Raw genomic sequence first — 26,690 nt, 5'->3', positions numbered from 1 at the left:
ATATATAAGAGTCTGGTAACTTCTGTTTCAGTGTATCTGAAGAAGTGTGCATGCACACAAAAGCTCATACCAGTAACAAACTTAGTTGGTCTCTAAGGTGCTACTGGAAGAATTTTTTTAATTTTGTTTCGACTATGGCAGACCAACATGGCTACCTACCTGTAACTAAAAAGCATGACTTTTTAAAAAGACCACTGAATTTAGAAGAGATGTTTTGAATTCAAGTATAGTAACACATATCATGCAAGCACTCATTCAGTTCAGCTGCTAAATTATGAACTCTAAATACTGAAACGATGTTAGAAACATCCACACTCAAACAAATCAGGAAAACACCTTAAAACAGCCTTCTCAAGTTAAAGAAGGGTTCCTTCAGTTGTCTAAAGCAGAACTAATTCTACATCAGCAGATGGAGCTCTAGTCTAAGGGTGGGATTCAATGCTGCACTAAGGAGCTCATTCAGGCACTGCATGTATTTCTGCTTGCCAGATGGAACAATCTCTCCCCTCCTCACACTGTGTGCTGTTCTGAGGTTTCTCCCAACCCTCCCAAACAGTTTTCAGGAGGGGCAGGAGGACTCCTGTTAGAGGGTTCATTGTGCTGGCTTCTCCTAGTGCAACAACTTAGTTGCATTCAACCCCCACTATTCACTGCCTCCACCTATGTAATTATTCCTTTGCATAATTGTTAAATCTCAGTGTAATTTATTGTCCCTTTTGTTAATGTAATGTGCACATATATGGCTCAATAGCCAGTAACAATACTAATGGGAATAAAAGGCACACATCATTTCAGAATTTGCATAAGAGGCCTTACTGAAAGGCTCTAAGGCTCCCAAAAGAAATTAAGATTATTATTAATCATGCAAGAAGCCTTTAAAATAGGTGTGGCTTAATAAAAATAATCTTTTCAACATGCAATAAGCAAGGTGTACAAGTTCTATACTATCAAGCTTATTCTTGTTTTGTAGCCAAAAAATACTTTGTCTATTACAGATCAAATACAACCCAGGAACACATGATCCAACCAAAGTAAAACTTCCAGTTCCTTGATCACAGAGTTGAAGCACATACGAGTCTTCCATTAAAATCAATCAAATCTAAAAATGTTCAGCCAACTGTAATAAATCCAATGCACTTATGACAATGCAAACATAGAAACAAATAACATAGAATTGTAGAAAAGACTCTGAGGATCATCTAGTCCAACCCCCTGCAATGCAGGAATATGCAGTCATCCTATACAGCAGGCATGTTCAAAGTCCATTTTGGGGGCCTAATCTGGCCCCTGTGTGGCAGTATATGTCCAGGGATAAAATTCTTTAAAAAGCTCGGCAACTTCAATCCTAAAAAAAAGCTCAACAGCTTTAGTCAGCCTGGCCCTCAAGCGTCTTCACTTCATCAAATCTGGCCCTCTTTGAAAAAGGTTTGGGCACCCCTGCAATACAGGGATCGAACCAGCAAACTTGGGCATTATCAGCATCACACTCTAACCAATTGAGCTATTCAGGCTCTTCATCACAGATTGAGTTTGACAGGGGAAAACCTTTAAAATTAGTTCAAATGACTAGCTAAATATTGGCCACACATTTTAAAAACAATTTATTGGAATTAATCCTGCAACAGGTTAGATACATATTACGCACTAGTTTTATTTAGGACAACTACGGTAGTTTGCCAGAACACACAATTTAAATTTGGTATGAACAGGTAGACAAATTCTAGCCATCTGTATTAACCAAATCATTACTGGAGGCTCTGTTTTTGCAGCAGTGTGACAAAATACAAAATACACTTTAACACAATATAGCCTTCTACTTCTGGCTTTGCCTCCATGTTAAGGAAGTAGATATGAAATAATAAAGAAAAGTATATTTCAACCAATAAGCTACCCTACACTGGATGCCTTCCAGGACAGATTGACAGAGTTCACACCAAGCATGAACCCAGACACCTATTCCCTTCAAAATTAATCACTGCACCCCTCTTCACAATGATTTTATTTTGAGTCTATTAAAGCTGATTGCTTATGAAGATCCTATCACAACTTTAACTAATACTCTGTATCTGACTATCACATCATTTTCACTACCAAAAGGTACTGAGGAAGCAGGAACCCTTTCTCAAAAAGCCTTGTCTCCAAACTAAGGTATCAGATACAAGCCTCCTCAAGTTACTATACTATTAGTTAAAAAATTCCATCTGGTTAATTAGGGCTGTTAGACTGGAGGGATGGAACAGCTTGCAGCAGAGCTGCACAGAGCTACAGTAAAAGTTTTTGCACCAGATCACATACTATATAATTTGTGGTGAATTTTGAGCCATTTGTAAAGTCATCATTACTGCTCTTCGATAAAAAACATATTCTATAGGGAACCTCTTTTCGGCTGTTCTAGAACGTGAGTTGGGAACAATGTATGTTAACAGATGCTTACTTATGGACAATAGTTTTTTTTCTGCTGGCACATACACTATTTTCTTGCTTCCACCAACAGTGTATAGCAGTTAGAGGGGAGGGACTAAACATCCCCATTCACCTGTGCTGTCCACAGCCTCTCATATAAATTAAGCAGGCATTTATTTAACAGAACTAGTAAGAAATCTTGCATTGACAGTAAGTGATGACTGGAGTAGAACTTACATGATTATTCAAATATTAATTAAGCAGAAACTTATGAAATATATATCAATAAAGATGAATAGTTCACGTAAGGCAGAATTTGGAAAACAAGATGTCATTTGAAACACATTTGCCAAGATATTCATTTGCAGCTAGAGCTTTCTGGCCAAATGTTAAGCTAACTTTATTCCCAAGTGCAGCACAACCCCCAAGGGAAAGATGAACTGAAACAAACAGCAGGGTATGGAACAGTAAGAGAGAGGTGGAAACAATACACATTAGAAAGGCCACATTTGACACATTTTTTTAAAGTTATTAGAATTTGTAGTTTCTAGTGACAGCTTTATTAAAATATATATTCATGCGTCTACAGCAGACCCACTTCCACATTCCATTTATGAGGTATATGACTAATGTTGCCAACTTTTCAGGCAAAGCTCCTGTATCTTTAACAATTGCCTCACATACAAAAATACTGGAAGAGAAATTGTCCCACAGAGAAAAGTGATGCAATCCTTAGTGGGTGAGGCTTGGGACTGCAGTCTGCAGCTGAGCTTTCCTGCTACATTCTGCATATTGGATCTCTGTTAAAAAGGCATAGGAGCCATTCCAAAACTGTAATTTGGGCTAGCATATTGGAGACTCTGCTTGAGTGCCTGAGCTCTGGAATGAGCTCACTTTGCAATTTAGCATTTATTAACTGGACTTTTATTCTCAAATGCAAATGAACTGGCTGCCCAGTTCTTCAACTGCCCAAATTTTGCTGAGACAATAACAAATTTAAAACTCCTTTCCCAAGGAAAACCCCCCTCTCCAATAGTCCTCATTTGCCTATGATAGCTACTGCTGAAGCCCAGAGTAGAAACACAAGGAGGTTTCCTACTAGAGTTGTATTCTTGATATTATTTATTTTAATAATAATAATAATAATAATAATAATAATAATAATAATAATAATAATAATATATTATTTGTACCCCGCTCATCTGGGCGGCTTCCATAGAAACCAAAAATACACTAAAATACCACACATTAAAAACTTCCCTGAACAGGGCTGCCTTAAGATGTCTTCTGAATGTCAGGTAGTTATTTATCGCTTTGACATCTGATGGGAGGGCGTTCCACAGGGCGGGCGCCACTACCGAGAAGGCCCTCTGCCTGGTTCCCTGTAACTTTGCTTCTCGCAGTAGGGAACCACCGGAAGGCCCTTAGCGCTGGACCTCAGCGTCCGGGCAGAAGGATGGGGGTGGAGACGCTCCTTCAGGTATACTGGGCCGAGGCCGTTTAGGGCTTTAAAGGTCAACACCAGCAGTTTGAATTGTGCTCGGAAACATACTGGGAGCCAATGTAGGTCTTTCAAGACCGGTGTTATGTGGTCTTGGCGGCCGCCCCCAGTCACCAGTCTAGCTGCCGCATTCTGGATTAGTTGTAATTTCTGAGTCACCTTCAAAGGTAGCCCCACGTAGAGCGCATTGCAGTAGTCCAAGCGGGAGATAACCAGAGCATGTACCACTCTGGCGAGACAGTCTGCAGGCAAATAGGGTCTCAGCCTGTGTACCAGATGGAGCTGGTAGACAGCTGCCCTGGATACAGAATTGACCTGCGCCTCCATGGACAGCTGTGAGTCCAAAATGACTCCCAGGCTGCGCACCTGGTCCTTCAGGGGCACAGTTACCCTATTCAGGACCAGGGAGTCCTCCACACCAGTCCGCCTCCTGTCCCCCCAAAACAGTACTTCTGTCTTGTCAGGATTCAACTTCAATCCATTAGCCGCCATCCATCCTCCAACCGCCTCCAGGCACTCACACAGGACCTTCACCGCCTTCACTGGTTCACTGGTTCTGATTTGAAAGAGCGGTAGAGCTGGGTATCATCTGCATATTGATGGACACCCAGTCCAAACCCCCTGATGATCTCTCCCAGCGGCTTCATACAGATGTTAAAAAGCATGGGGGAGAGGACGGAACCCTGAGGCACCCCACAAGTGAGGGCCCAGGGGTCTGAACACTCATCCCCCACCACCACTTTCTGAACACGGCTCAGGAGGAAGGAGGGAAACCACTGTATAACAGTGCCCCCAGCTCCCAGCCCCTCAAGACGGTCCAGAAGGATGTTATGGTCGATTGTATCAAAGGCCGCTGAGAGATCCAGCAGAACTAGGAAACAACTCTCACCTTTCTCCCTAGCTCGCCGGTGATCATCAACCAGCGCGACCAAGGCAGTTTCAGTCCCATGATGAGGCCTGAATCCCGATTGGAAGGGATCCAAATGGTCCGCATCCTCCAGGTGTGCCTGGAGTTGTTCAGCAACCACGTGCTCAATCACCTTGCCCAAGAATGGAAGAGTGAGTTTTCTGCCACCAACGCTCTAGCCGTCTCAGCAATTGTTTCATCGCCTCAGCTCCGAAGAAAACCACGGGGCTGTCTGGGTTCCATGCAACTGGAGAGGGCACTTCGGAGCCAGACAGTCGATAGCCCTGGTTAACTCCGCATTCCAGCGGGCCACCAGGGAATCAGCTGAAAGGCCATCAACATGGGATAAAGCATCCCCTACCACTCTCTGGAAACCATTTGGATCCATTAAGTGGCGGGGGCGGACCATCCGAATTGGTCCCACCTCCCTGCAGAGGGGATGGGTCGCAGAGAAGTCCAGTTGCACCAGGAAGTGATCTGACCATGGCACTTCTTTTGTTTCAGTTTTACTTAGTATCAGATCACCCACGTCACTAGAGCTGAACACCAGGTCTAAGGCATGTCCATGACTATGAGTTGGGCCAAACTTATTCAGGGACAGCCCCATGGAGGCCATGCTTTCCATGAAGTCCCGAGCAGCCCCTTGTAAGGTCGTGTCGGCATGGATGTTAAAATCCCCCAGGACAACCAAACTAGGTGTCTCCAGGAAAACATCCGCCACGACCTGAAGCAGCTCAGACAGGGAATCGTTGGTGCAGTGGGGAGGTCGGTACACCAAAAGGAATCCTGTACTGCCCCTATTGCCCAACTTCCAGAACATGCACTCAGAAAACTGGATCTTCCCAGTAGGACGCCTGGTGCAAGATAGTGACGTCCTAAAAATCACTGCAAACACATGGCCTGGGTTGCTGTGTGTAAGAGAAACTTGGTGGGCAAGCAGCGGCAAGGACAGGCCCATCTGCTTCCTCCAACCAGGTCTCTGTCATACATGCCAGGTCAAATCCTCCATCCACAATCAGGTCGTGGATGGCAGTGGTTTTATTCATCATTGACCTGGCATTACACAGCAACACCTTCAGGTCATGTGGGTTTCCCCTGTTGATTCCAGTATCCATCCGGTCAAGGCCAGACCCGGAGGCAGGGATAGTCTTCAAACAACAACTAAACCTGCCTCCTCAGTAATGACATGGTCTGGTATTAGCGTAACTCCGCCTCCTGCCCATGATCACCGAGATTGGATGTCCCAGTGCTTCCCCCCCTGTGGAACTTGTCCCAGCCATCGTGGCCTGGGCCACGTCCCCTGGGCCAGTTGGAAAAGGCCCTGGAAGGGAGCAGGCCCTGCAGTCCTCACCCAGCCGTTTATATAGGATTACAGGTGGGGTTGTAAACTTAGTGACAGGGCACATGCTTTGCATACAGAAAACCTTGGGTTTAATCCAGAGCAGATAGGACTCACATCTTACGCTCTCCCCTTCCAGTGTGGCTGCAGTTGAGTTTGGAAGCTTTTGCTTCCACTTCAGATGAACCACACAGCTTGCTGCGTCACCTGAACCCAAACTGCAGTTAAGACTAAGTGGTAAGTGGAAAACTAATCAACCATAATTTACAAAGCTGATTTGTTTCCACTAATCAGTTTAAAACTAACAACAATTTAGAGTTTGGACCACATACTACATTGTGGTTAATCTAAACTTCCAATCTCCGTTTTGTGGCTGTGCTGGAGGCAGAGAGGGCCATTATGTCTTAAACATACATACATACATACATACATACATACATACATACATAATTCTATTTATTTCCCACCTTTCCACAGTTCAAACATGCTCAAGGCAGATTACAACATGGAAAAATATGTAATGATAACATAACAAAAATTGTCATAAACCATAAATAAAACATTAAAAATACAAAACCAAACAACACCAACACCCCCCACAGCCAAAATCCCCCAAACAACACCCCAGCCCAAGAGTCAATTCAGCAGCCTCAGCTACATATTTGTAGCTGGAGTCAGTTAGGGCCCCATGCCCCCAGGCGAGGTGGAAAAGGCCTACAAGGCAGGGAACAAGTTTTCCAGGACTCACAGGCAAGATCTTATCCTTGTAACACTAAACCATGACTTAGTGCTACATGCAGGCTTGTGTGCCATCTGGAGCCAACTGCTTGCCTGCACTTTTAGTTTTCATTTTCAGCTTGTGGCCCATTTGAATCTAGACCAGGCTTCCTCAAACTCAGCCCTCCAGATGTTTTTGGCCTACAACTCCCATGATCCCTAGCTAGCAGGACCAGTGGTCAGGGATGATGGGAATTGTAGTCTCAAAAACATCTGGAGGGCTGAGTTTGAGGAAGCCTGATCTAGACTGTGTTGCCCACATCACACCAGATGGTTGAGCTGCCCCATTCACCCACCCACGTATAGTCCTGATGTTTAAATATGTTTGCTCATGTTTGCTGTCTCATCAGCAAAGCGTAGGAGGGTATGTCCATGTAGGGTTTGTGGAGAACATCTATAAATAATATGGTTTCTAGTTTGGAATTCCAGGGGATTTGGATTAGTATTATTATCATTTAGTCTTTAGATAGTTGTGACTTGACAGAGGGTAAAGGAAGAAGTGGTAAGAAACAGGCAAAGATGGCACAGCAAATAGCGCTAGCTCTTAAGTAAGGCATAAAACAAAACTGAAGGGGAAGGGAAAACACCTGGCATTTTTAAATAAGACAGTTCCAACTCACCTCTCTTTTTGAAGGGTTGGTCTGCATCGCTTTTAAATGCAGCCTCCTTCTGTTCCTCCAGTCTTCTTCTTGGCATAATTATGCTTGTATCTACATTGCTGTATTAAAATTCCCAGCCAATGTTTCAAAGCACATCCTTGCTCTGCACTACAGAAGTAGCTGAATTGTTCAAGAAGAACATATAGCTACAGTGATCAGTCCCTAGAGCAAGGTTGCCAGACATCCCTAGTCCTGAAGGGTTTGACTCTCTTGTCACTCTCTCACTGTTACATATATCACCACTCTGAAAATCATAAAAGCCTTAGCCGTTGCTTTTGTTGAAAAAGACAGAAAGAAAAACGAAAATATATGTACCAGGGGCTGTGTGCTATCCATTTCAAATTCTCAGCTTAAGAACCTTTAATTCTGAACTCTTTTAAGCAACTGTTTTTGTTTTGTTCCTTTGGTTGAATTGTTTTTAATATAAATAGATCAAGGATGATGGGATTAATGGGAAGGTGGTTTTAAGTGGGGCGGAAGATGAACTGAAACTAAGGCAGGGAGTGGAGAGAAACAGCTGAACAGGATATGGAAGACTTGATTTATTGGTTAGTGAAAGTCACGCCTTGTCTTCCTTTCCCTCTAACTTCTTACTTGTCAAGATATAACATTAGCAGACCTCCAATATTTTCTCCACAATCAAAGTCTAGATACATTTTGGAAAAACTCTTAGGATGCCAAATTATGTGCTGAATATGAGATTCTGAAGAGCAGAGTCACAATCTCACACTTGCCAAGTTACATATATGGCCCTCTAAATTTTGACTGTGATTTATAGAAGAAAAGTCTTTTTGAGTTTACTTATCTTTTACAGTATTAATATTCCACCAAAAGAAACGTCATTAGAAGTTAAGAAATCAACTGCTTCTGAAAGACCCATCCTTCAAAGACAGAGCTTCACTGGCCAATTCAACTTAACAAATGAAAGCAGGGGCTCTTTACAAGCCACCAAAATATAAATCAACTTGTCTCCTTAGGATATACAAGAGTAAACCTATCACTTACTGAAAAGGAAAAGCAAGGGAGAGAGCTCTTAAGTGTAATTAGGCATAAAACATGTTTAAGAACTCAAGCCAGCAGCCTAAACAGTAGCAACCTAGGTCCATGGAGGCTTTGAAAGAAGCAGAATGGCATCTCCCAAGAGGTGGATTATGCATAAAAGGAGAACAGCAGTTTGAACATACACAAGTTGTTTCAGGCAATTAGACAGCAGATTGGAAAGGAGTGATATGTGATATTGGCAGAGTTGCAGTGAATACGAGTGAATGATGATAAAGTACAGCTTGATACTTCATGTGTGCAAAGGGCACACCTGTGCTGCAATCACATTAAGAACTATCTTGTTCTGTTCTCAAAGCACCCCAAAGCTAACATGGAGCAGGATGAGCTTCTTAGAGGTTTGAGTCAGCTTCTAGCTGTTTGACATCCATCTGTCTTGGGAGACAATGAAGCAGTGCACCTTTGGGGGTGAAGTCATAAGGGTACCAAGTAGGCAAATGTGGTACAGTTGTCAGAGAGCTGGACTAGAATGAGGGAGATTCAGGTTGAAAATCTCACTCCACCATTAAGTTCACTGGGTGACCTTGCACAATTTTCTCTCACAGTCTAACCTGCTCCACAGGGTTGATTTGAGGATAAGATTGGGGGAAACTATATATGCTACCTTGAAGGAAAAGTGAGATATAAATGTATATGCCTACTGGATTCCAGCTTCCAAGCAGATGGGGAGCTCTCATTTATAGTTCATGTGGTCACTCTACTAGAGGGAGCTGTAATCCTGTTGAGGCTTTCTCTATAGAAAAGGCTTGGAGGTTACTTTCATTGGTTCTGCTCAAACAGCAGCTTGTGTGTAGGAGCACACATTAGTACTTGTAGTGGGTGCAAAGACTGGTGCAACAAGAAAGTCAATTTAAATTGTGAGGGCAAAGGGAGAAAGCACTTATTTGAAGCTATGCCTTTACAATAATATATATTTCCGATTTCTGTTGTAAAATTTACCTCAGACATATACCAAAAGACACTAACCCACTTGAAGGATGAACAACTAATGAAAGCAACAAAAGATGTTTGTGCATTAGTATATACTTTATGTTGATTATAAGGCAATTTCTTGTTTTTTAAAAAGCCAGTATCAAATTACAATCTATTCAACTTCTGATTTTTTTAAAATAGTGTTTTAAATCTCCAATGTTATAACAGAAGAAATAATCAGTACAGTGGAACCTCGGGTTGCAAACGTGATCCGTGCAAGAGGCATGTTCTCAACCCGCAGCGTCACGTCTATGCGGGTTGCAATTTAGTGCTTCTGCGCCGAAACCTGGAAGTAACCCATTCCGGTATTTCCAGGTTCGGTGCGCTGCGCAACCCAAAAACACATAATTTGAAGCATCAGTAACCCGAGGTACCACTGTATCTTACTTTACATGAGTTCTCAAAGGCAAGTACAAAGAAAGCCAATCTGAAGTCTTTGCATACAGATTATCTCAGGTGCAGCTTGTAACTGAATTTTCAACTGCAGAAAGACATTCTTTACCAAGCCTTCCAGTCAAAGCAAAGTGGGTATTTGGTTTCCACAGTGCTCAACAACCCTGTTCTACACACCAATGCAACTAATAATGTAGTTGACACATACAGTACTGGACATTCATATCACGTCACTCAACCAAGGTTTTACACAAAGATTAATGGGAAAAATATTCAACTGAGGCCAATGGATCTGCCTTTTAGTAGTGACAATTAGATTTACAGTAGTGACAATTTACAGTGGTACCTCAGGTTAAATACTTAATTCGTTCCGGAGGTCCGTACTTAACCTGAAACTGTTCTTAACCTGAAGCACCACTTTAGCTAATGGGGCCTCCTGCTGCTGCCGCGCCACCAGAGCACTTTTTCTGTTCTCATCCTGAAGCAAAGTTCTTAACCTGAAGCACTATTTCTGTGTTAGCGGAGTCTGTAACCTGAAGCATATGTAACCTGAAGTGTATGTAACCCGAGGTACCACTGTACTAAATTTCCAACATAATTACTACCCATTATATATAAACAACATTTCTTCCAGCTTATAATTGAATTGCAGGGATCTTGTATTTTCCCAGCCCTGGGGTTTTGTTCCTAGGAAGAAGTGACTTTCTCCAAGCTACATATCCTTTGCTTCTGCAATGCTGTGCGGGCATGTTACATTGGCACTTGTCATTAATGACATCACAGCAATACCCAGGGAATAACAGCCACCTCTCCCTCCAGCAAGCTTACATCATTTTATGAACTTTTTGAAAAGTTTACATACTTGTTGGCTATGAATTGCTACACTGGGTTAACACAGCACTTCCCAGAGTTAGTTTAAAACAAAGCTTCATCTCTCTTTCTCGCTATGTCATCATTTCAAAAATACTTAGAGGAGTAATTGTTGTTAAGAATGTAGGAGCCCAAAAGCCCAACGTCCTGTTCTCACAGAGTCCAGACAGATGCCTGTGGTAAGTCTCAAAGCAGAAACCGAGAGCACCAGCACTCTCCCCATTTGTGATTCTTAGCACATGAGAGGCACACTTCCTCCAACAATAGAGGTAAAACAGGCATCGTGGCTAGTAGCTATTGATAACCTTCTCCTCCCTGGAATTGTTGAATCCTCTTATAAAGCCAACCAAGTTGGTGTCTGTGCATTCATTCTATTTCATATAAAAATACTGGTCTTCCCACATTATGAGGGAATGTGGTGCTGTGTTAATCAGAGCTAAAAAACACCACAAAGGATACAACTTGAGCCCCACATCTATTTATTGTGGAGGAATGCCTTATGTAGTGGACAGTTTATCCGCTATGTGGTCCTCTGAAGGCCCATGTCCAAAACCAATTCCTATTTTTGGAGGGCTGTTCTAGTTTGCAATGACACTTTTGCCATTTGCCCTTCCAACACTACTAGTGCCCCTCTGCGCACAGCCATGGAATTATCTTAAGTCTGTTGAAGCCCCCTCACACTTTATACAACAGTTATGTCTGCTGCAGGAAGCACCACCTCTGATACAGCAGGACAAACAGAAGAAGCCAGACATTCTCTCTCAGCCTAATCTACCTAACAGTTGTTGTGGGGATAAAAGGGTGAGGGGCCATGCACTCGCTTGGAAATAAACATGATAAATGAAATGTACTGGAATGTGTACCTACCATTCATAATCTACACATCTGATGTAGAAAAGGCTGGTGTAGTTTGGACAAATGCTACTGTTCTATGAAATGGCCCTTAGGCTCTCAGTATTGGTAGGCACATTTGCTCATCTATGCCCATCACTATAAGCTCTCACTAAAGCTACTTGCAGAAGTTGTACTATTGAACCTGTATTGTGATGTTAGTCTACCACTACAGCACACAAGGAAAACAGTAATTTGAAGAGGCTATGAAAGCAGCTGTGATTGCAGCACCCTATGTTTAATGCATGATTTCTGTCTGTGCATATTTTGTTTTCTTGTGATATAATTTGTTCCTCTCTTCCATTTGGAAGGGCCTTAAGAGATAGCTTGAGGCTACACCACTTCTTAGAGATGTCATAAGCAATTATTTATATCTAATACTCAGCCACAAAAGTGTAATCAAGTCTCAATAAAGATGCATTACTGGCACACTATGTGCGATCCCTGTGCATGAGAATGTTTAGAGTGTATTTTTAGCAGAACTATGGTTAACTCTGCATAATACCACATTTTCTCATTCGATTAAATGGTATTATGAAACGAAGATATGCATTAGAATCCATCAATCCTCTTGGATTTTCAGGGTAAAGAAGACCTGATGCTCAAATAATTTCCAAGCGGTGGTTGTGTTTGTCTGTTGCAGTAAAACTAAGAGTCCAGTGGCATCCGACGAAGTGGACTATAGTCCATGCAAAGTTACATCATAATAAATCTTAAGCCTTTAAGATGCAACAAGGTTCATTCTGTTCAAATGTATTTCCCAGTTTAAGTCTTCACTTTTTGGGGGGAGGGGGGCTGAACTCCATGATATCTCCTGGGGAGCAACTAAAAAGCATCAGATGTTGTAAACTTTCCCTACAACAGGGCTGCCATACATCTGGATTTTCCCAGACTTCACCAAGATTTCAAAGGCAGAATTGACATTGGGGGGGGGGGGGATTTCCGAAATGTGGTGCTTTGCCCGGGATCTTAGGCAAGCCAATAGAAAAATTCCGGTCAACAATTTTTGGGGTGTCCTGGTTTTTACTTTTTGAAATATGGCAACCCTACCTTACAGGGGAGTTTCTCCAGCTTTTTGCTCATTTTGGTTGCCTTCTCTTCCAGCTCTACAATATCCTCTTTAGGTGCAGCAACAAGAACTGTATACAGCATTCCTAGTGTAGTAGCAACCATATTATTTGTTTAAAGGCATTATTATATTCAGTGTTTTATTTGCAATCCCTTTCCTAATTACCCCTAACATGGAATTTGCCTTTTTCACAGCTATTGCACTTGAAGAAATATAACTCTCAAGCTGAAAAGGCTTTCCACCTTTTCATACCTGTCCTACTCAATTTATGTGCCATCCGAAAGCAAGGATTTTGGCCCGCACCTTATCTAGAGGACTTTTGTTCATAGCTATTTGTGACTAGCTATTTAGAACACTTAGAAAAATTTATTGTTGATTTTTATGTTATTATGTTTCAAGGAGTTTTGAATTTTGGGGGGAAACAGTTTTTAAAGGCTATATTTTGTTTCAAAGTACCAGAAATTCATTCCTTTTGAATATAATTCCTTTTGTACCATGGTGGTTAATACGGATTGCAAAAGTGCTTGTACATAGTTAAGTCTTCAGATATGCTTGAAGGGTGGTGGGAGCTACTGCTACTAAATTATGGAGTGCAAATTAGAACACAGTATCTATTCTGGTTACACATTAAGTCTATTCTTTTACACATTAAGTTGCTTAAAAGGAAACATTCTAAAACTAAAACCAGTCATAGTTTCAAATAATTAACTGGCTGCATAATACAAGGTATCTGTGCTGAGTATCAGAAGAAATAGGCTTTGCTTGGAAAGTAAGACAATTTGCAAAAAGCAATCCAGAAAAATAAAATATAGTAACCTAAAATTGTGCACACTGCAAATTATGCCAAGCAAGCCACATACAGCATGGATATCATATGTAATTACATTCTAAACTGCAATCTTTCCAAACACCTAACAAAAGTACCATCCATGTAATTTCAGAAGAAGAGGTTGTGAAGAAAAAGCCTGGTGTCTGGCCATTCCATTTCCATCTACCAGAAGGTATCCACAGTGAGTCACAGATATAACAAAAATGGGCCTTCAGTAAGAGTAAGGATACATATTTAGCAATCTGGGTTGCAATAGCAACCTGCAATAGCAACCTAATCTCCATGCAGCCTGATCTAAGATTGTGTGATCAACAATATTTGTAATATTATTTGAAAGCACTGGCAGTTAGTCGTGGATATTCTGGGTGAAAAGAGTTTGCTGATTGCACATAAAAGAACAAGAGATCTTAAAAGATTTGTTGATCCACAAGTGCAAGACTCTGTGGATATCATCTGTCTGGATACCACACTTACTACAAATATCAGTAAATGGTAGATGTTTATGAATAGAGTAGATAGCAAATCTTACATCATTCAACACTTTTGCACCTTTGCACATGTAGCAGCACACATGAGGTGTATGTTATCAAGATTCCTGGCAAAAAAAAATTACGGAACTCAAACTCAAAGGACCACTCAAGAAACATATAGGTAAGCATCTGAGTAACACACATAATTTTTAAAATAGTGAATCATTTTGTGCAATAAGATCACTGTGCTGGAACATTTCCATTGTTTTGTGGGGAGATGGCCAAGGACAGAAAGAAAATTTGATCACAAAAAGTTGCAAGGAACATTATCTGAGCAGCAGATATTCAATGTCTTCATTTAGACCATTAGCAGAAACTAACTACAGTGGTACCTCGGGTTAAGTACTTAATTCGTTCCGGAGGTCCGTTCTTAATCTGAAACTGTTCTTAACCTGAAGCACCACTTTAGCTTATGGGGCCTCCTGCTGCTGCCACGCCGCCGGAGCACGATTTCTGTTCTTATCCTGCAGCAAAGTTCTTAACCTGAAGCACTATTTCTGGGTTAGCGGAGTCTGTAACCTAAAGCATATGTAACCTGAAGCGTATGTAACCTGAGGTACCATTGTATATGTTTTGGATACGGTTTGTTTCCACTAATGGTCTAAATGAGGACCCTGAGTATCTGTCACTTTTTAAATTTCCTCTATGACAATTTTCATAAAGTGAACTTAGACCATAGCATTTCTGGGCAGCTACAGTCAGACACAGAACTTCAGTTATTAACAGCCTACTATACATCAGTTTCATGATGTGTAGAATAAAATGCAATCAAGCATTTTTTGAAAAAGAGCTTCATCCCATGATCAAATCCATAATTCCCGTGTTTTTCACCAACTGATTTATTTATTATATTTATATCTCACCTTTCCTCCAAGAAGAAAGTGAATCTTAGATAGGTAATCAGACAGGGATGTTTTTAGAAAGCAAAATCACTCCCAGTTGCTACACTGTCACTGGTTATGACACGGTATTTCTTCATTTAAGTCCTTTGTGCTTAAACGCAAAAGAGATTCAGGTTGCTTAACTCAGGGGTAGGCAACCTAAGGCCCGTGGTCCAGATGCGGTCCAATTTCCTTCTCAATCCGGCCCACGGATGATCCGGGAATCAGCGTGTTTTTACATGAGTAGAATGTGTTCTTTTATTTAAAATGCATCTCTGGGTTATTTGTGGGGCCTACCTGGTGTTTTTACATGAGTAGAATGTGTTCTTTTATTTAAAATGCATCTCTGGATTATTTGTGGGGCATAGGAACTCGTTCATTCCCCCCCCCATATAGTCCGGCCCACCACATGGTCTGAGGGACGATGGACCGGCCCACGGTTGAAAAAGGTTGCTGACCCCTGGCTTAACTTCTATTCAAGGGTTAATTATAGGAAAATACAAAACCAGTTTGCGGACAACCCATAAGGCAGGAAATAAGGTGAGAGGTGGATAATGGAAAAAACATGAGCTAGGAAAAAAACCAGCTGTCTCAAAAGAGAATTCCACTCTTGATTGGATTTAGATAAAAAACCTGCAATAGAATTAAGTATTGTCAAAATTTTCCAGTATGTGAACTGAAATGAAGAATTGGATTTCAAACAATCAAATCTCAAACAATTCGATGTGGCCTCTACTCCCTTGTCTGTGTCAATTACTCTTTGTAATTCAGAGAATACTGAACAATGAACAAGCCCAGGAAAGGACTGAATATGCACTTTGTATAGAAATAATAGCTTCATAATGTAAACATTTACTACTATTAATAGTAGCACAAAATGCAATTATACTAACTTTCCTCTTCTGGAAAGAAAGATCCAATTCAACTGTCTCCAAAGGAGTTTTAGAGAAGAACAGACAAACTTCATGTTCACAAACACAATCCTAAAAAGCTATAACCATCACAGATAAAACTACATTTCTTTATGCTATCATTCAAATGGCATCTCAAAGAACAGTCATTCAAATGTCTTTATAAACATTCCTTGATGATGATGATGATGATGATGATGATGATGATGATGATGCTTGTAAGCCATATGCAAAACTGTCATTCTAGTTAACAGAATATTTACTTTTCATGAAACAAATGCTGTTTTGGCAGCTTTGTATATATGCCACAGTATATGTAAAGCACAGAGATTGCAACTGTGCTTATTACACTTGAATCAATTTTACAAAGACAAAGCAGATGAGGAATGGTTCTATTTGCTGAAGTATTAACCTCAGTTAATTATCAACCTACTAAATCATTACAAAGTGCCAATGGAAAAATCTCACTGGAAAAAACCTGTACTTCTTAGGATACAAGGAGGGAGGGGGAGTGTGAAGTATATAAGTAGGTATTAGTGTGCAGTCCAAATGTGAAACAATTAAAAGAGCACTAAATCCAAAAATACAAGGAAATAAATGTGCAGTTACCTCAATTCAGAGCAACCATCAATTCCCTTTACTGCACTTAAAAGTATGAAAGCTATTTACATACAACTACAATCATTTCAATAAATTGAAGAAATTGAATTTAATATAAATTGAAGAATAAATCAGTTGCTCCCACTGATTAATCTGACACTGAGAGGTATTAATATGCAACTGAAAAGATATAAATGTTAGTACGACAACAACAACAACCTCCAAGTCCATTTGCTATACATACACCTATGGCATTCTACCAGGTAAGGAATACTAGGTTTACTGCAAACAAATAGCTTTAAAAAATTGTTTACCTCCTTTCCATAGTTTAAACCTTGCTCAAGGACGTTTTACAACATAAAAAATACATAATTACAAACATAACAATAATAGTCGTAAACAATAAACAAACATCAAAAGGTGGACGACCAAATTGAGCAATTTCCACATAAATAATAAGATGTAAGATAAATATACGAAAATGTGGTGGTGGGGTGGCAATGGGTAAGGCTTGTTGCTGCCGCCAGTGATAGTCCTACAGTGGTGCCTCGCAAGACGAAATTAATCCGTTCCGCGATTCTCTTCGTCTAGCGGTTTTTTCGTCTTGCGAAGCAAGCCCATTGACAGCTTAGCGGATTAGCGGTTTTTTCGTCTTGCGAAGCAAGCCCATTGACAGATTAGCGGAACAGCTGATAAGCGGCTTAGCGCTTAGGGAAAGGGTGGAAAAAAGCGGGGGGAAACCCGCGGGAACTCGCAAGATTTTTTCGTGTTGCGAAGCAACCCCATAGAGAAATTCGTTTAGCGAAGCGCCTCCAAAATGGAAAACCCTTTCGTCTAGCGGGTTTTCCGTCTTGCGAGGCGTTCGTCTTGCGGGGCACCACTGTATTGGCAGCCTGGGCCTGACTCTGCAAGGTGCAGGGTGCAATCCACCCCAACACCTAGTGGATGTTGATGAAGGTCACAGGGCCCATCGACAGCATTGGCCCAGCTCTGCAAGGCACGAGGTGGCATCCTAGCCGAGCAGGGTCATTTGGTGCTGCTGACTTGCATCTAGTAAATAATGAAGTGTCTGCTCAGAAGAAAGCCACACTGAGTTCAATGTGCCTTACTCCCAGGTAAGCGAGTGTGGTGCTATGGTGTTTTATACAGGCATCCAGGGCTCCTCCAGATGACAAGATGCCCCTCCTAACAAAAGCCTGCCCCCCCCAACAAAAATCCTGGCTACACCCATGTGCGTTTAACAATATATTGCTGCAGGATGCTGGGTAAAAATTGTTATCGTGGTGTGATTTCAAAACCGATTTTTGCCATTATATTGAAAATTTGCATAGTGCTAAAACAGATAATAAAATTTGTGATGTTATCATGCAAAAATGACGAAAAATAGTTGGGAGGAGGCAAAGGGAAGGGCCATGGACCCCTGGGGTCCCTATTGGTCTTATGTGATCAGTTCCATACAAGCTAGAATTGACATTCAAGAAATAGCTGTGTCTCATCTCAACAGAACAAAATTCCATATGCAGGGATTCTTCATGCTGCACAAGTGCCTAGAAGTTTGAAGCTGCCAGCTAAAAATATTTTCTTAAACTCTGTATGGAAGTATCACAAGAGATTCCTGAACTAAGAGGTACTGAATACCACTGATGAAATCACTCCTATTTAAAAAAGAAATTGTTGAGGACAAGAGCATCAGGCACATTCTAGAACCTTTATGCCCCTGGTGTTCGACAAAAAGAGAACCAGTGTGGCATAATGGTTAGTGTTGGACTAGGATCTGGGAGAGCAGGGTTCAAAACCCCCCTCAGCCATGAAGCTCACTGAGGGACCTTAGGCCAGACACCATCTCTTAGCCTAATCTACTTCACAATGTTTTTGTGAGGATGAACCTTGAAATCCTTGGAAGATAAAGATTGCATATAAATGTAAATAATAATAATAATAATAATAATAATAATAATAATAATAATAATAATAATAATAATAATAAACCAACAGGCATTTCTCAAGTTCATTATTCCGAAGGAACAGAGCAGGAAATGCCACACAATGCCTACCATCCAGAATAGTTGAAGTAAGTCCCTGAATGCCAAATTGTATTCCTGTAATTGAAAATTTGGGAGCCGGATGTATGAAGCCTGCTGTTTTCCCAAAATGAGGGTGAATTATGCTGTAACCACCAGTTCTCCCACAAACGGCATTAAATACATCAGAACCAAGAAAGATGTCAAGGAGACAGCTGAACTGGAAGTGATCTAGCCAGCTGGCCCCTCCCTGCATCTTGCTCATAGTTTTTAATCATAGTTTTAACATAATATGCTAAAATTTCCAAGTAAAAGTTATTCCTCATTGTCTTTAATACTACTATTATCCTACATAGTATATACCTCCAGTGGGAAAGAAGAAACAGATCGTATACCCCAGGTAGACAGGGAGTGCACTTTAACATCTGCTGCTTGCCTGTAACTCTGTATGACAAATTAATAACACTGTGTATATATTTCATACATTGCCCTGGAAAGAGACATGATTTGTGAACTTTCTAGTCTTTCCAAGGATTTAGTTTTGCTTTCTTTTACAATTTAAAATTCACATGCAGGGATGGCTCAAAGGGGAAAACTGGTGGTATCCAATTGGTGACCTTCAGTGAGGGAGGCAATTTTTGATCACCTGCAATCCCATTCCCTTCCCCACCCCTGCCAAAAAAGAGAGCCTGTTCTGGAAGGTCTGGAAAGAGATGAAGCATCACAAAAAATTCCCTCCCTTCCTTCAGCAGAGGGACATCGACCATATATTATCGTTTATGTTTCTTCTTTTTTGGAGATCACTTGGAGCCGACTAAGATTGTCTTCCATGAATGTGGTATTAACGGTGTCTCTGTAAGTGACTGTGGAGGCCGATTCTATGTTTAGGACAAACTCTGCCAACCAAATGCCTCCAGAATGATGTTTTGTATTACAACTCCCATCACTCCCAGCCACCAGTTAGTGAAGGCTGGTTTGGGGAAACACTGGATCTTGGTAGTACCCTTAACAGTACAGTGGTACCTCGGGTTACATACGCTTCAGGTTATATACGCTTCAGGTTACAGACTCGGCTAACCCAGAAATATTGCTTCAGGTGAAGAACTTTGCTTCAGGGTAAGAACAGAAATTGTGCTCTGGCAGTGCGGCAGCAGCAGGAGGCCCCATTAGCTAAAGTGGTGCTTCAGGTTAAGAACAGTTTCAGGTTAAGTACCGACCTCCAGAACGAATTAAGTACTTAACCTGAGGTACCACTATATCTGAGACTTCCACATCTAAGTTGACACACTTTTATGCAAGAGCCGAATTGTTACTTTCTTCCTTTTTTTGGCGGCCCTTGGCAACGCTTGATACCCACCGCCCTAAGTCCTCGTTCTGCCTTCCCAAAACTAAGCAATCAAGGGTCTGGGCTTTAGGAACTCTAGGACCCTTCCGAGAGCCCGACACTTCACTTAGCTGACTTTGAGAAGGCAGTGCAAGGGCTGTGAGGGGGACGTAAAATTTTGGCCTTCTTCCTCCCCTCTCATGGAACAAGGCAGTGTGCAGCCCATGGGTTCCATGTCCAAGTACTCTTGTGGCCTACCTTGTGGCTGGTATAAAAGTTGGGCCACCCTGCTTTTAGAGAATAAAGAATACATAACAACTATGTATTTTAAAGTACTTGTTGCTGGGCCTGTTTATAGAAACTGCCTCAAGCAAACACCTAATAAACCTCAAAAAATTCAGCTGTCTCAAGAGTACAGAAATGAAGCACCCCTGTGTATCGCTAAAGGTCAATCCAATTACTACGGGGAATTACAGGAAAGCATCCCACAGAGCTAAATAAACTCATTGTCCCCAGAAGAATGGCTGGAACATCCCAAATCTACATTCATATTCTTAGTACTGCATATAAGCTTTTGGGGACAGAAGAATAGCTCTCTTTTACAGAGAACTCACCTTTCATTCCAATTAAATGAACCAAAAGTTATGCCTCTGTGTTGTACTACAGTGAGTCCCCTCTACACCTTCCCTCCTCCAAATAAAAACCCACAACTGGCAATCAGCTTATGAGGATGAACTGGTAGGCCAGGGAACACCATTCTGTCTACAGAAACTAGAAGCTGTTAGCTTATGTTATTTTATTATACCTCATAGAAGTGATTACTTTGGGAGTGCGTATGAACCATGATCTCACCCATCCTTATTATAAGATCCATTTGTCATTATACACCATTACTCAAAGCAACTTAAATTACTAAGTGTGATCTAATGTTACAAAAGGAGTAATAGGAGAATATCTTAAAGGACAAAGAATGAAGGAGATTTTCCAGGAAAAATATTGAAGTGCTTCCCTAATCAGCTTAGCATTCATGACATACTCATTGCCAAGAAACATGTCCAAAAGACTGGTCATCTGACACTAACAAAGAAAAGGTCTATGTTCTTTTAAGTCAGGGATACTTTAGAAAATACAAAAGCGACCAGGAGGCCGCTCTATGCAGTAAACCAGAGTAGGAACTGGCATTACATGCTGTTTGGTCACTTCTGCATGGTTTTTAATGCTGTAGCAGCAAGCCATGTAGCATGAGCAACTTTGCAAGGAAAACAGTTCACCGCATGGAACAGATGTCACGGACAGGTGGTTTCAACTGACCTGCACATGGCAGCAGCTGTCAGACTAACAGCTGCAACTACTTCCCTAGTTAGGAAAGCCATCTACCATTTCATTTGTTAATATTTCATTAAGCTGGCAAAAACAATTACAATACTGTAAATGCTTGTCAGCAATTTTTTCTTCAAGGAGACAGGTGTTGCGTTACTGCACACACTGCAGTCTGGCCTATTTTTTAGCTCAACTCCCAAGGTAGAATTCATATGTCTAGTTCATTTGCCCATATGATTTCCATTTAAGGAGATAGTAGGGAGGAAACTTTTAAGACAAACATCAAAGCAAATATTTGGTTTTTTAAGGGTTTTTCAGAAAAAGCTGTTTCCAGATCAGTGCATTTACCTAAAGTTTATTAGATCTGCATTAGAACTAAGCATTCCTTATACACATCATATACACAGTCTGGGTCCTCTACATGCTCCCAATGGATTAGCATAAAGGTAACCCAAGAAGTGCTTGCCTACAAAGTGGAAGGGTTTGCATTACAAGGACTAAGCATAGGTGTGCTCTCTCTTCCTTCTCTGTCACACCCACAAGGACATGATCAGAAACTTCGACTTCTGTTTTAGACTACCAACAGTTTGATGCAATAAAGTTTGCCACAATTTTGTGTAACCACAGTACTTTTTGCTGAACCAAGCAACCTTCTCAAACCATGGTTTGAAGCTAGTGGTTTCAATCAACTATTAGATATTAACGACCACAGTTTGTCAGGTTTGGGTGACATGGCAAACTGTGTTAATCCAACAGAAGTGAAAGTTTCCAAATTCCTCCTTGCGGCTACACTGGAGGAAGAGAGAACATGTGAATTGGAGACACACCTATACTTAGTTTCATAAGTGTTTACTGTTTAGTACAATTTTGTTCCAGAATGGAAGGAAGGGGAAAGGAAGTGTCTACTATGTAGGTTGTTGAGTCTTACCTCCCTGACATTTCTGTTAAGACGACACATATATTAAGAAGAAGAAATAAATAAAATCCATTGTGTTGTGGCATGACTGATGTTCCCTTGCTTCCCAAAATGAGTTGCCTATTGTGATATTCACTCAGATGTTCCAAATTATCCTACCTATATAGCTCACACAGGTTATGACATAAACTATTTTTACCCTCAGCTATTCAGATGATAATGTCTTCTCAGGATTCTAGTCCAGCCAAAATCATGAGAGGGACTTGGGTTTGTCCACTTCCTTCCCGTGCCCCACCCAGCTAGGGGAAAGCACTGAGCTGAGATATAACTTTTTCCCATAGCAAAGAGGGCAGGGGAGTCCAATGCCAGCAACAACATACAATGAAATGTTTAAGACAACGAATATTGAATACACTACAACTTCTATATAAAACAGGTGGTCAGATGTTCTGCTAAATGAACTGTTCTAGTTATGAAAGCAATTTCCATAGCTCTCTAAGGCCATTTTAAACTTTAGACTTACCCCCATCCCGCCTTCACCCAAAGTTTGAGATTATTTTTCTAGACAGCTTTCAGTAGCCCTTGAGTAACTTCATTTTTTAAAAACTCTGTTATAAAAATCATTGACTGTTTTGTATACAAATGCTGAATCGTATTAATATACTAAGGAATATACCTGACTTCCTGGGAGCTTAAGCACAGTTAAGCAATTTGGAACATTACTTCTGTAGTCCAACTTGTTTTCATGATATAAAAGTAGAAAGAACTAATTGGGGGGAGGGGGTGATATCACTGTTCAGAAGTTAAGCAAATTTAATTTATACTCATATTGCAAATTCATTACTCCCATCTTCACTTTTCTGAATTTGTCTGTGACTGGAAGTACAGTGGTACCTCGGGTTTCAGACACTTCAGGTTACAGACTCCGCTAACCCAGAAATAGTACCTTGGGTTAAGAACTTTGCTTCAGGATGAGAATAGAAATCGTGCGGCGGCAGCACGGCAACAGTAGGAGGCCCCATTAGCTAAAGTGATACCTCAGGTTAAGAACAGTTTCAGGTTAAGAACGGACCTCAAGAACAAATTAAGTTCTTAACCCGAGGTACCACTGTACTAAGCTCTAACATTGTTGATGAAAGGAACAAAGATGTATTTTCTCTGCAGAACTATTTTGGCTACCTAGTAACACTCATTTACTATAATTGAAGTTTAGATACTGTGAGTGTCCTGGATATTAATGCAATAATAAAGCAATATCCTGCATAACTCCATTAATATAGAGCATGCAGGCTTCCAAGTGATGCAGTATTCTTTATCAGAGTATAAAGAAAATGTATGTTAGTCTCAGGCACACATAGTAACTCCTCATATGTAGTTACTAGATATCATATCTATAAGAGGTTAAACTTTTGAGTTCATTTTTTGAACGTAATACAAACTACATTTTTTTTAAAGGATAGTAATACTCCATTTAAGATAGACCTCTATAATTGTCTACCAGGCGTTCTACTGCAATTGAATAAACAACAACAACTGAAGAATACCAACAGATATAAATGTGTGACCAATGCCTTTTCCACATGCGGTGTATTCACACAGTACACGCATTATATTCATGTAGCGATGGTGTTTTTTCAGCCACATTTTGCTAGTCTGTTCACATAATGCAACTAACTGTGATTAAACTGTTAACTTAAGACTAATGGGAGGTAAGGCAAAAAGAGTGCTACACTAGAAAGGCCATAGATGTAGGCATATTCTATTAGTAGCATTATAGTATTTTTCCTACTGCAAAATATTTATTGGCTACCAGGAGTGTTGCTGTTGAAAGTGTTAATAACTATGCTCAAATTACTGACGCTGGTATAGTTGATGGTATGCTATAAGGGATAATTAGGTGCAACTGATTGTGTACATTCCTATGATCAGAGAACCTTTGAGCACTGAGATGTTCTCCCAGGCACTCTTGCATTAGGTTGGAACTGCTGCATTACCACATTATTGGCATTATTAGCAGCAAAGTCTTGCCCTGACACAGACTCAGGAAGGCAATACGATCTACTCCATACTGTGTCATATGAACAGGGCACAAGGCTCTTGTACCTTGCAATAACTGCAGACTATAGACTCAGTGTACATATGAAATTCATTCACAGGGAAAATGCATTCCAAATTTGAAGAATCCTCAAACACTACCACTTACAAATCAGGAGCAACCCACAGATAGCATCCAACTCCCCAACCACCCATAGAAGCCGAAATTGTTTATGCACCAAAATCTGTGGGGGGGGGGATCCATGGAGAGTGATAATGGGTATAGAATACATGACAGAAATGCATGTATTCTGTACCCATTGAGAAATGCAGTTTAGATTGTTTTAAAAAGCAAGTTTTTAGCCCTTATGACTGCACAGTATGGGGAACCATAATATTGGGATCAAATCATATAGAACCTTAAGGCCACAAACTGGCCTCCCTTGACTTAATGTAAAATTCAGAAGTCAGTGAGAATAGGTTTCTTTTGTGGAAGAACATAGCTACAGAAACCATGTGAAGTCATTGCATGCCTTTTTTTTATTTAACAACAGTAGAGTCTTCATACAACTATTTGAACACACCCACTTCACATTCCCAATAGTGCTCAAACAATGATCATCAGATTTTACAGCTTATTTCAGATGAGTGAGTAGACCTAGGCATAAACCAATTTTAACTATTTCAATGATACTGCTTATTTCCCTTTGTAACAACACTTGGAAGAAAGGTTCAGTATTGATATGATCTATATGCTCAGATCCTCAGCATACTTTCTGGGATTACTTGCAAGTAAATAATTTAGCACTGGGAAATAAAGTCAGGCTGTGTGTGTGTGGACACATGCAAGGGGAGGGAGAAAAAATGGGTCTGTTTCCACTTGCCAGCTCCCAATTTTTATATTGATATTTGATATGCTCATCGCTTTGCTATTTCAAAAATGCTGATGAACTCTGAAAAGGGTCATATGGAATGCCAGTTCATTGCAACACCCTAAAGCTTCCCAATAGACTGTCTGCAGGGAGTGCATTTTGACCTAAATGGAGCATTCAGCTGCTGATCACTGCATTTAACACAAAAAAGAAAGCCTTTACAGGCATTTTAGGGAAAGAGGTACAGCATAAGGGTTTGTTTCATTTTTTTCAATAAATCCAAACTGGGTATAAAGCTTGAGGCCCAAGACCCTATAATTCAGATGATGTCCACAGTATTTGATTCATAACTAAATTCTGTCTTATCCAAAAGGTATTTAAGGCCCTCATTTTATTCAGCTTTTAACCTTTTCTGATTTTTTTTAAAAGAAAGCAACTAAAGGATAGGTTTACAGAATAAACTTATCTACATGTCCAAATTTGGAAAAATACCCATTTTTCAAAAAGCCATCTTAACACACAAAAGAGATGGAAAATATTAAGCAGCAGAATTTCTTTAGAACAATTCCTTTGTTCTTCCTGACTAATACTTTTGAAGAGGCAGCAGCAGCTTCCCTCTGCTTTGCTAGGTGGTAATCAGTCAAATACTATCCTATGCAGAAAGTCCATGTGTTCCATACCACCTTGCTTTTTCCATTGAGCTCATATTGTGGTATATTAATATGAGTCTTGTTTCTTCTATATCACACAAGTATGCTAGATATTAAAGCCAAAAGAGCAGCAGGCTCACCAAAGTCCATAGCTCTGGATTTGCAGAGAGGGGGGGGAAAACCCTGTCTGCCAGTGGACAATTTGCTCTAAAAAACCTTTGTGTCTGTTAGAGGGAAGAACAAAAGGCAGAGCTGCTTCCTCTCATACACCAGACCCCCGCCCACCTCCTCCTCCGTACAAGCAGAGATTTCTCTTCTACAAGAGAAATGTGATAATGAGGACAGTCCCACAGATCTTGATGGCAGAAGTAACCTACCTTTGATAGCTGCCTCCTGAGGCTGAAGCGCTGGACCATGGTCACCTTTTTTCTCCAGACAAAGCAATCCACCAGGGGAACGGGAAGGGAAAAGCAAAGAGCAAAGAAGACAGACTGACAGCTGTCTAAAACTGTGTCAAGCAACACATCCTGCAGACTACTAGACGGGCGAACTCCAAGGGGAACCCTCCCAGTCTTAAAACTTCAAATCAGTTCATTGTTCTTCCAAAAAACGAGCTTGTGAAACATGCAGGCAAAGACAGCGGGGAATGAGAGGAGGGGCAGAATCCTGGAGCTGATCACCCTTGTGCCAAGCTTTTTTAACACTTCCTGTGAGTCAGCTGTGAAGGGTCCTGACAGATGGACCACCCCCCTCTCTAGATTCATTAGCTAAATGTTGCCGCGGAACCACCTGAGCCTTGGACGGGACTGACTCGCTGCTCTGGTTAATTCAGGGTGCGGTTAGCAGGCATGTGCCTGAAGTACCGGTAAGAGGGTAAACAGCCAAAACAATCCTCACTAAGATTTAAGCAGCCTCCCTCTTGTGGGTGTCAGCTTTATAAAAACACATGCAAGATCTACTCT

At 40.9% G+C, this 26,690-nt stretch overlaps 1 protein-coding gene across 4 annotated transcripts in view; it reads right to left on the bottom strand.

Annotated features, from left to right (window-relative positions):
* Nucleotides 1-26,690, bottom strand: part of TMCC1 (transmembrane and coiled-coil domain family 1) — a 114,510-nt gene that overhangs the window by 42,660 nt on the left and 45,160 nt on the right. Inside the window, exon 1 of one of the 4 annotated variants that reach the window (XM_081852907.1) lies at nt 26,106-26,527. The exons of the other annotated variants lie outside the window; for them this stretch is intronic. Coding sequence (XP_081709033.1) covers nt 26,106-26,144 — 39 coding nt within the window. The 5' untranslated portion in view covers nt 26,145-26,527. Of the gene's footprint in view, nt 1-26,105; nt 26,528-26,690 lie in introns of those variants that run through there. 4 annotated transcript variants of the gene reach the window in all.

The sequence above is a fragment of the Podarcis erhardii genome, assembly GCF_964252035.2.
Source record: "Podarcis erhardii genome assembly, chromosome: 2".
Taxonomy (NCBI): domain Eukaryota; kingdom Metazoa; phylum Chordata; class Lepidosauria; order Squamata; family Lacertidae; genus Podarcis; species Podarcis erhardii.
This window is presented reverse-complemented; position numbering and strand designations above follow the sequence as displayed.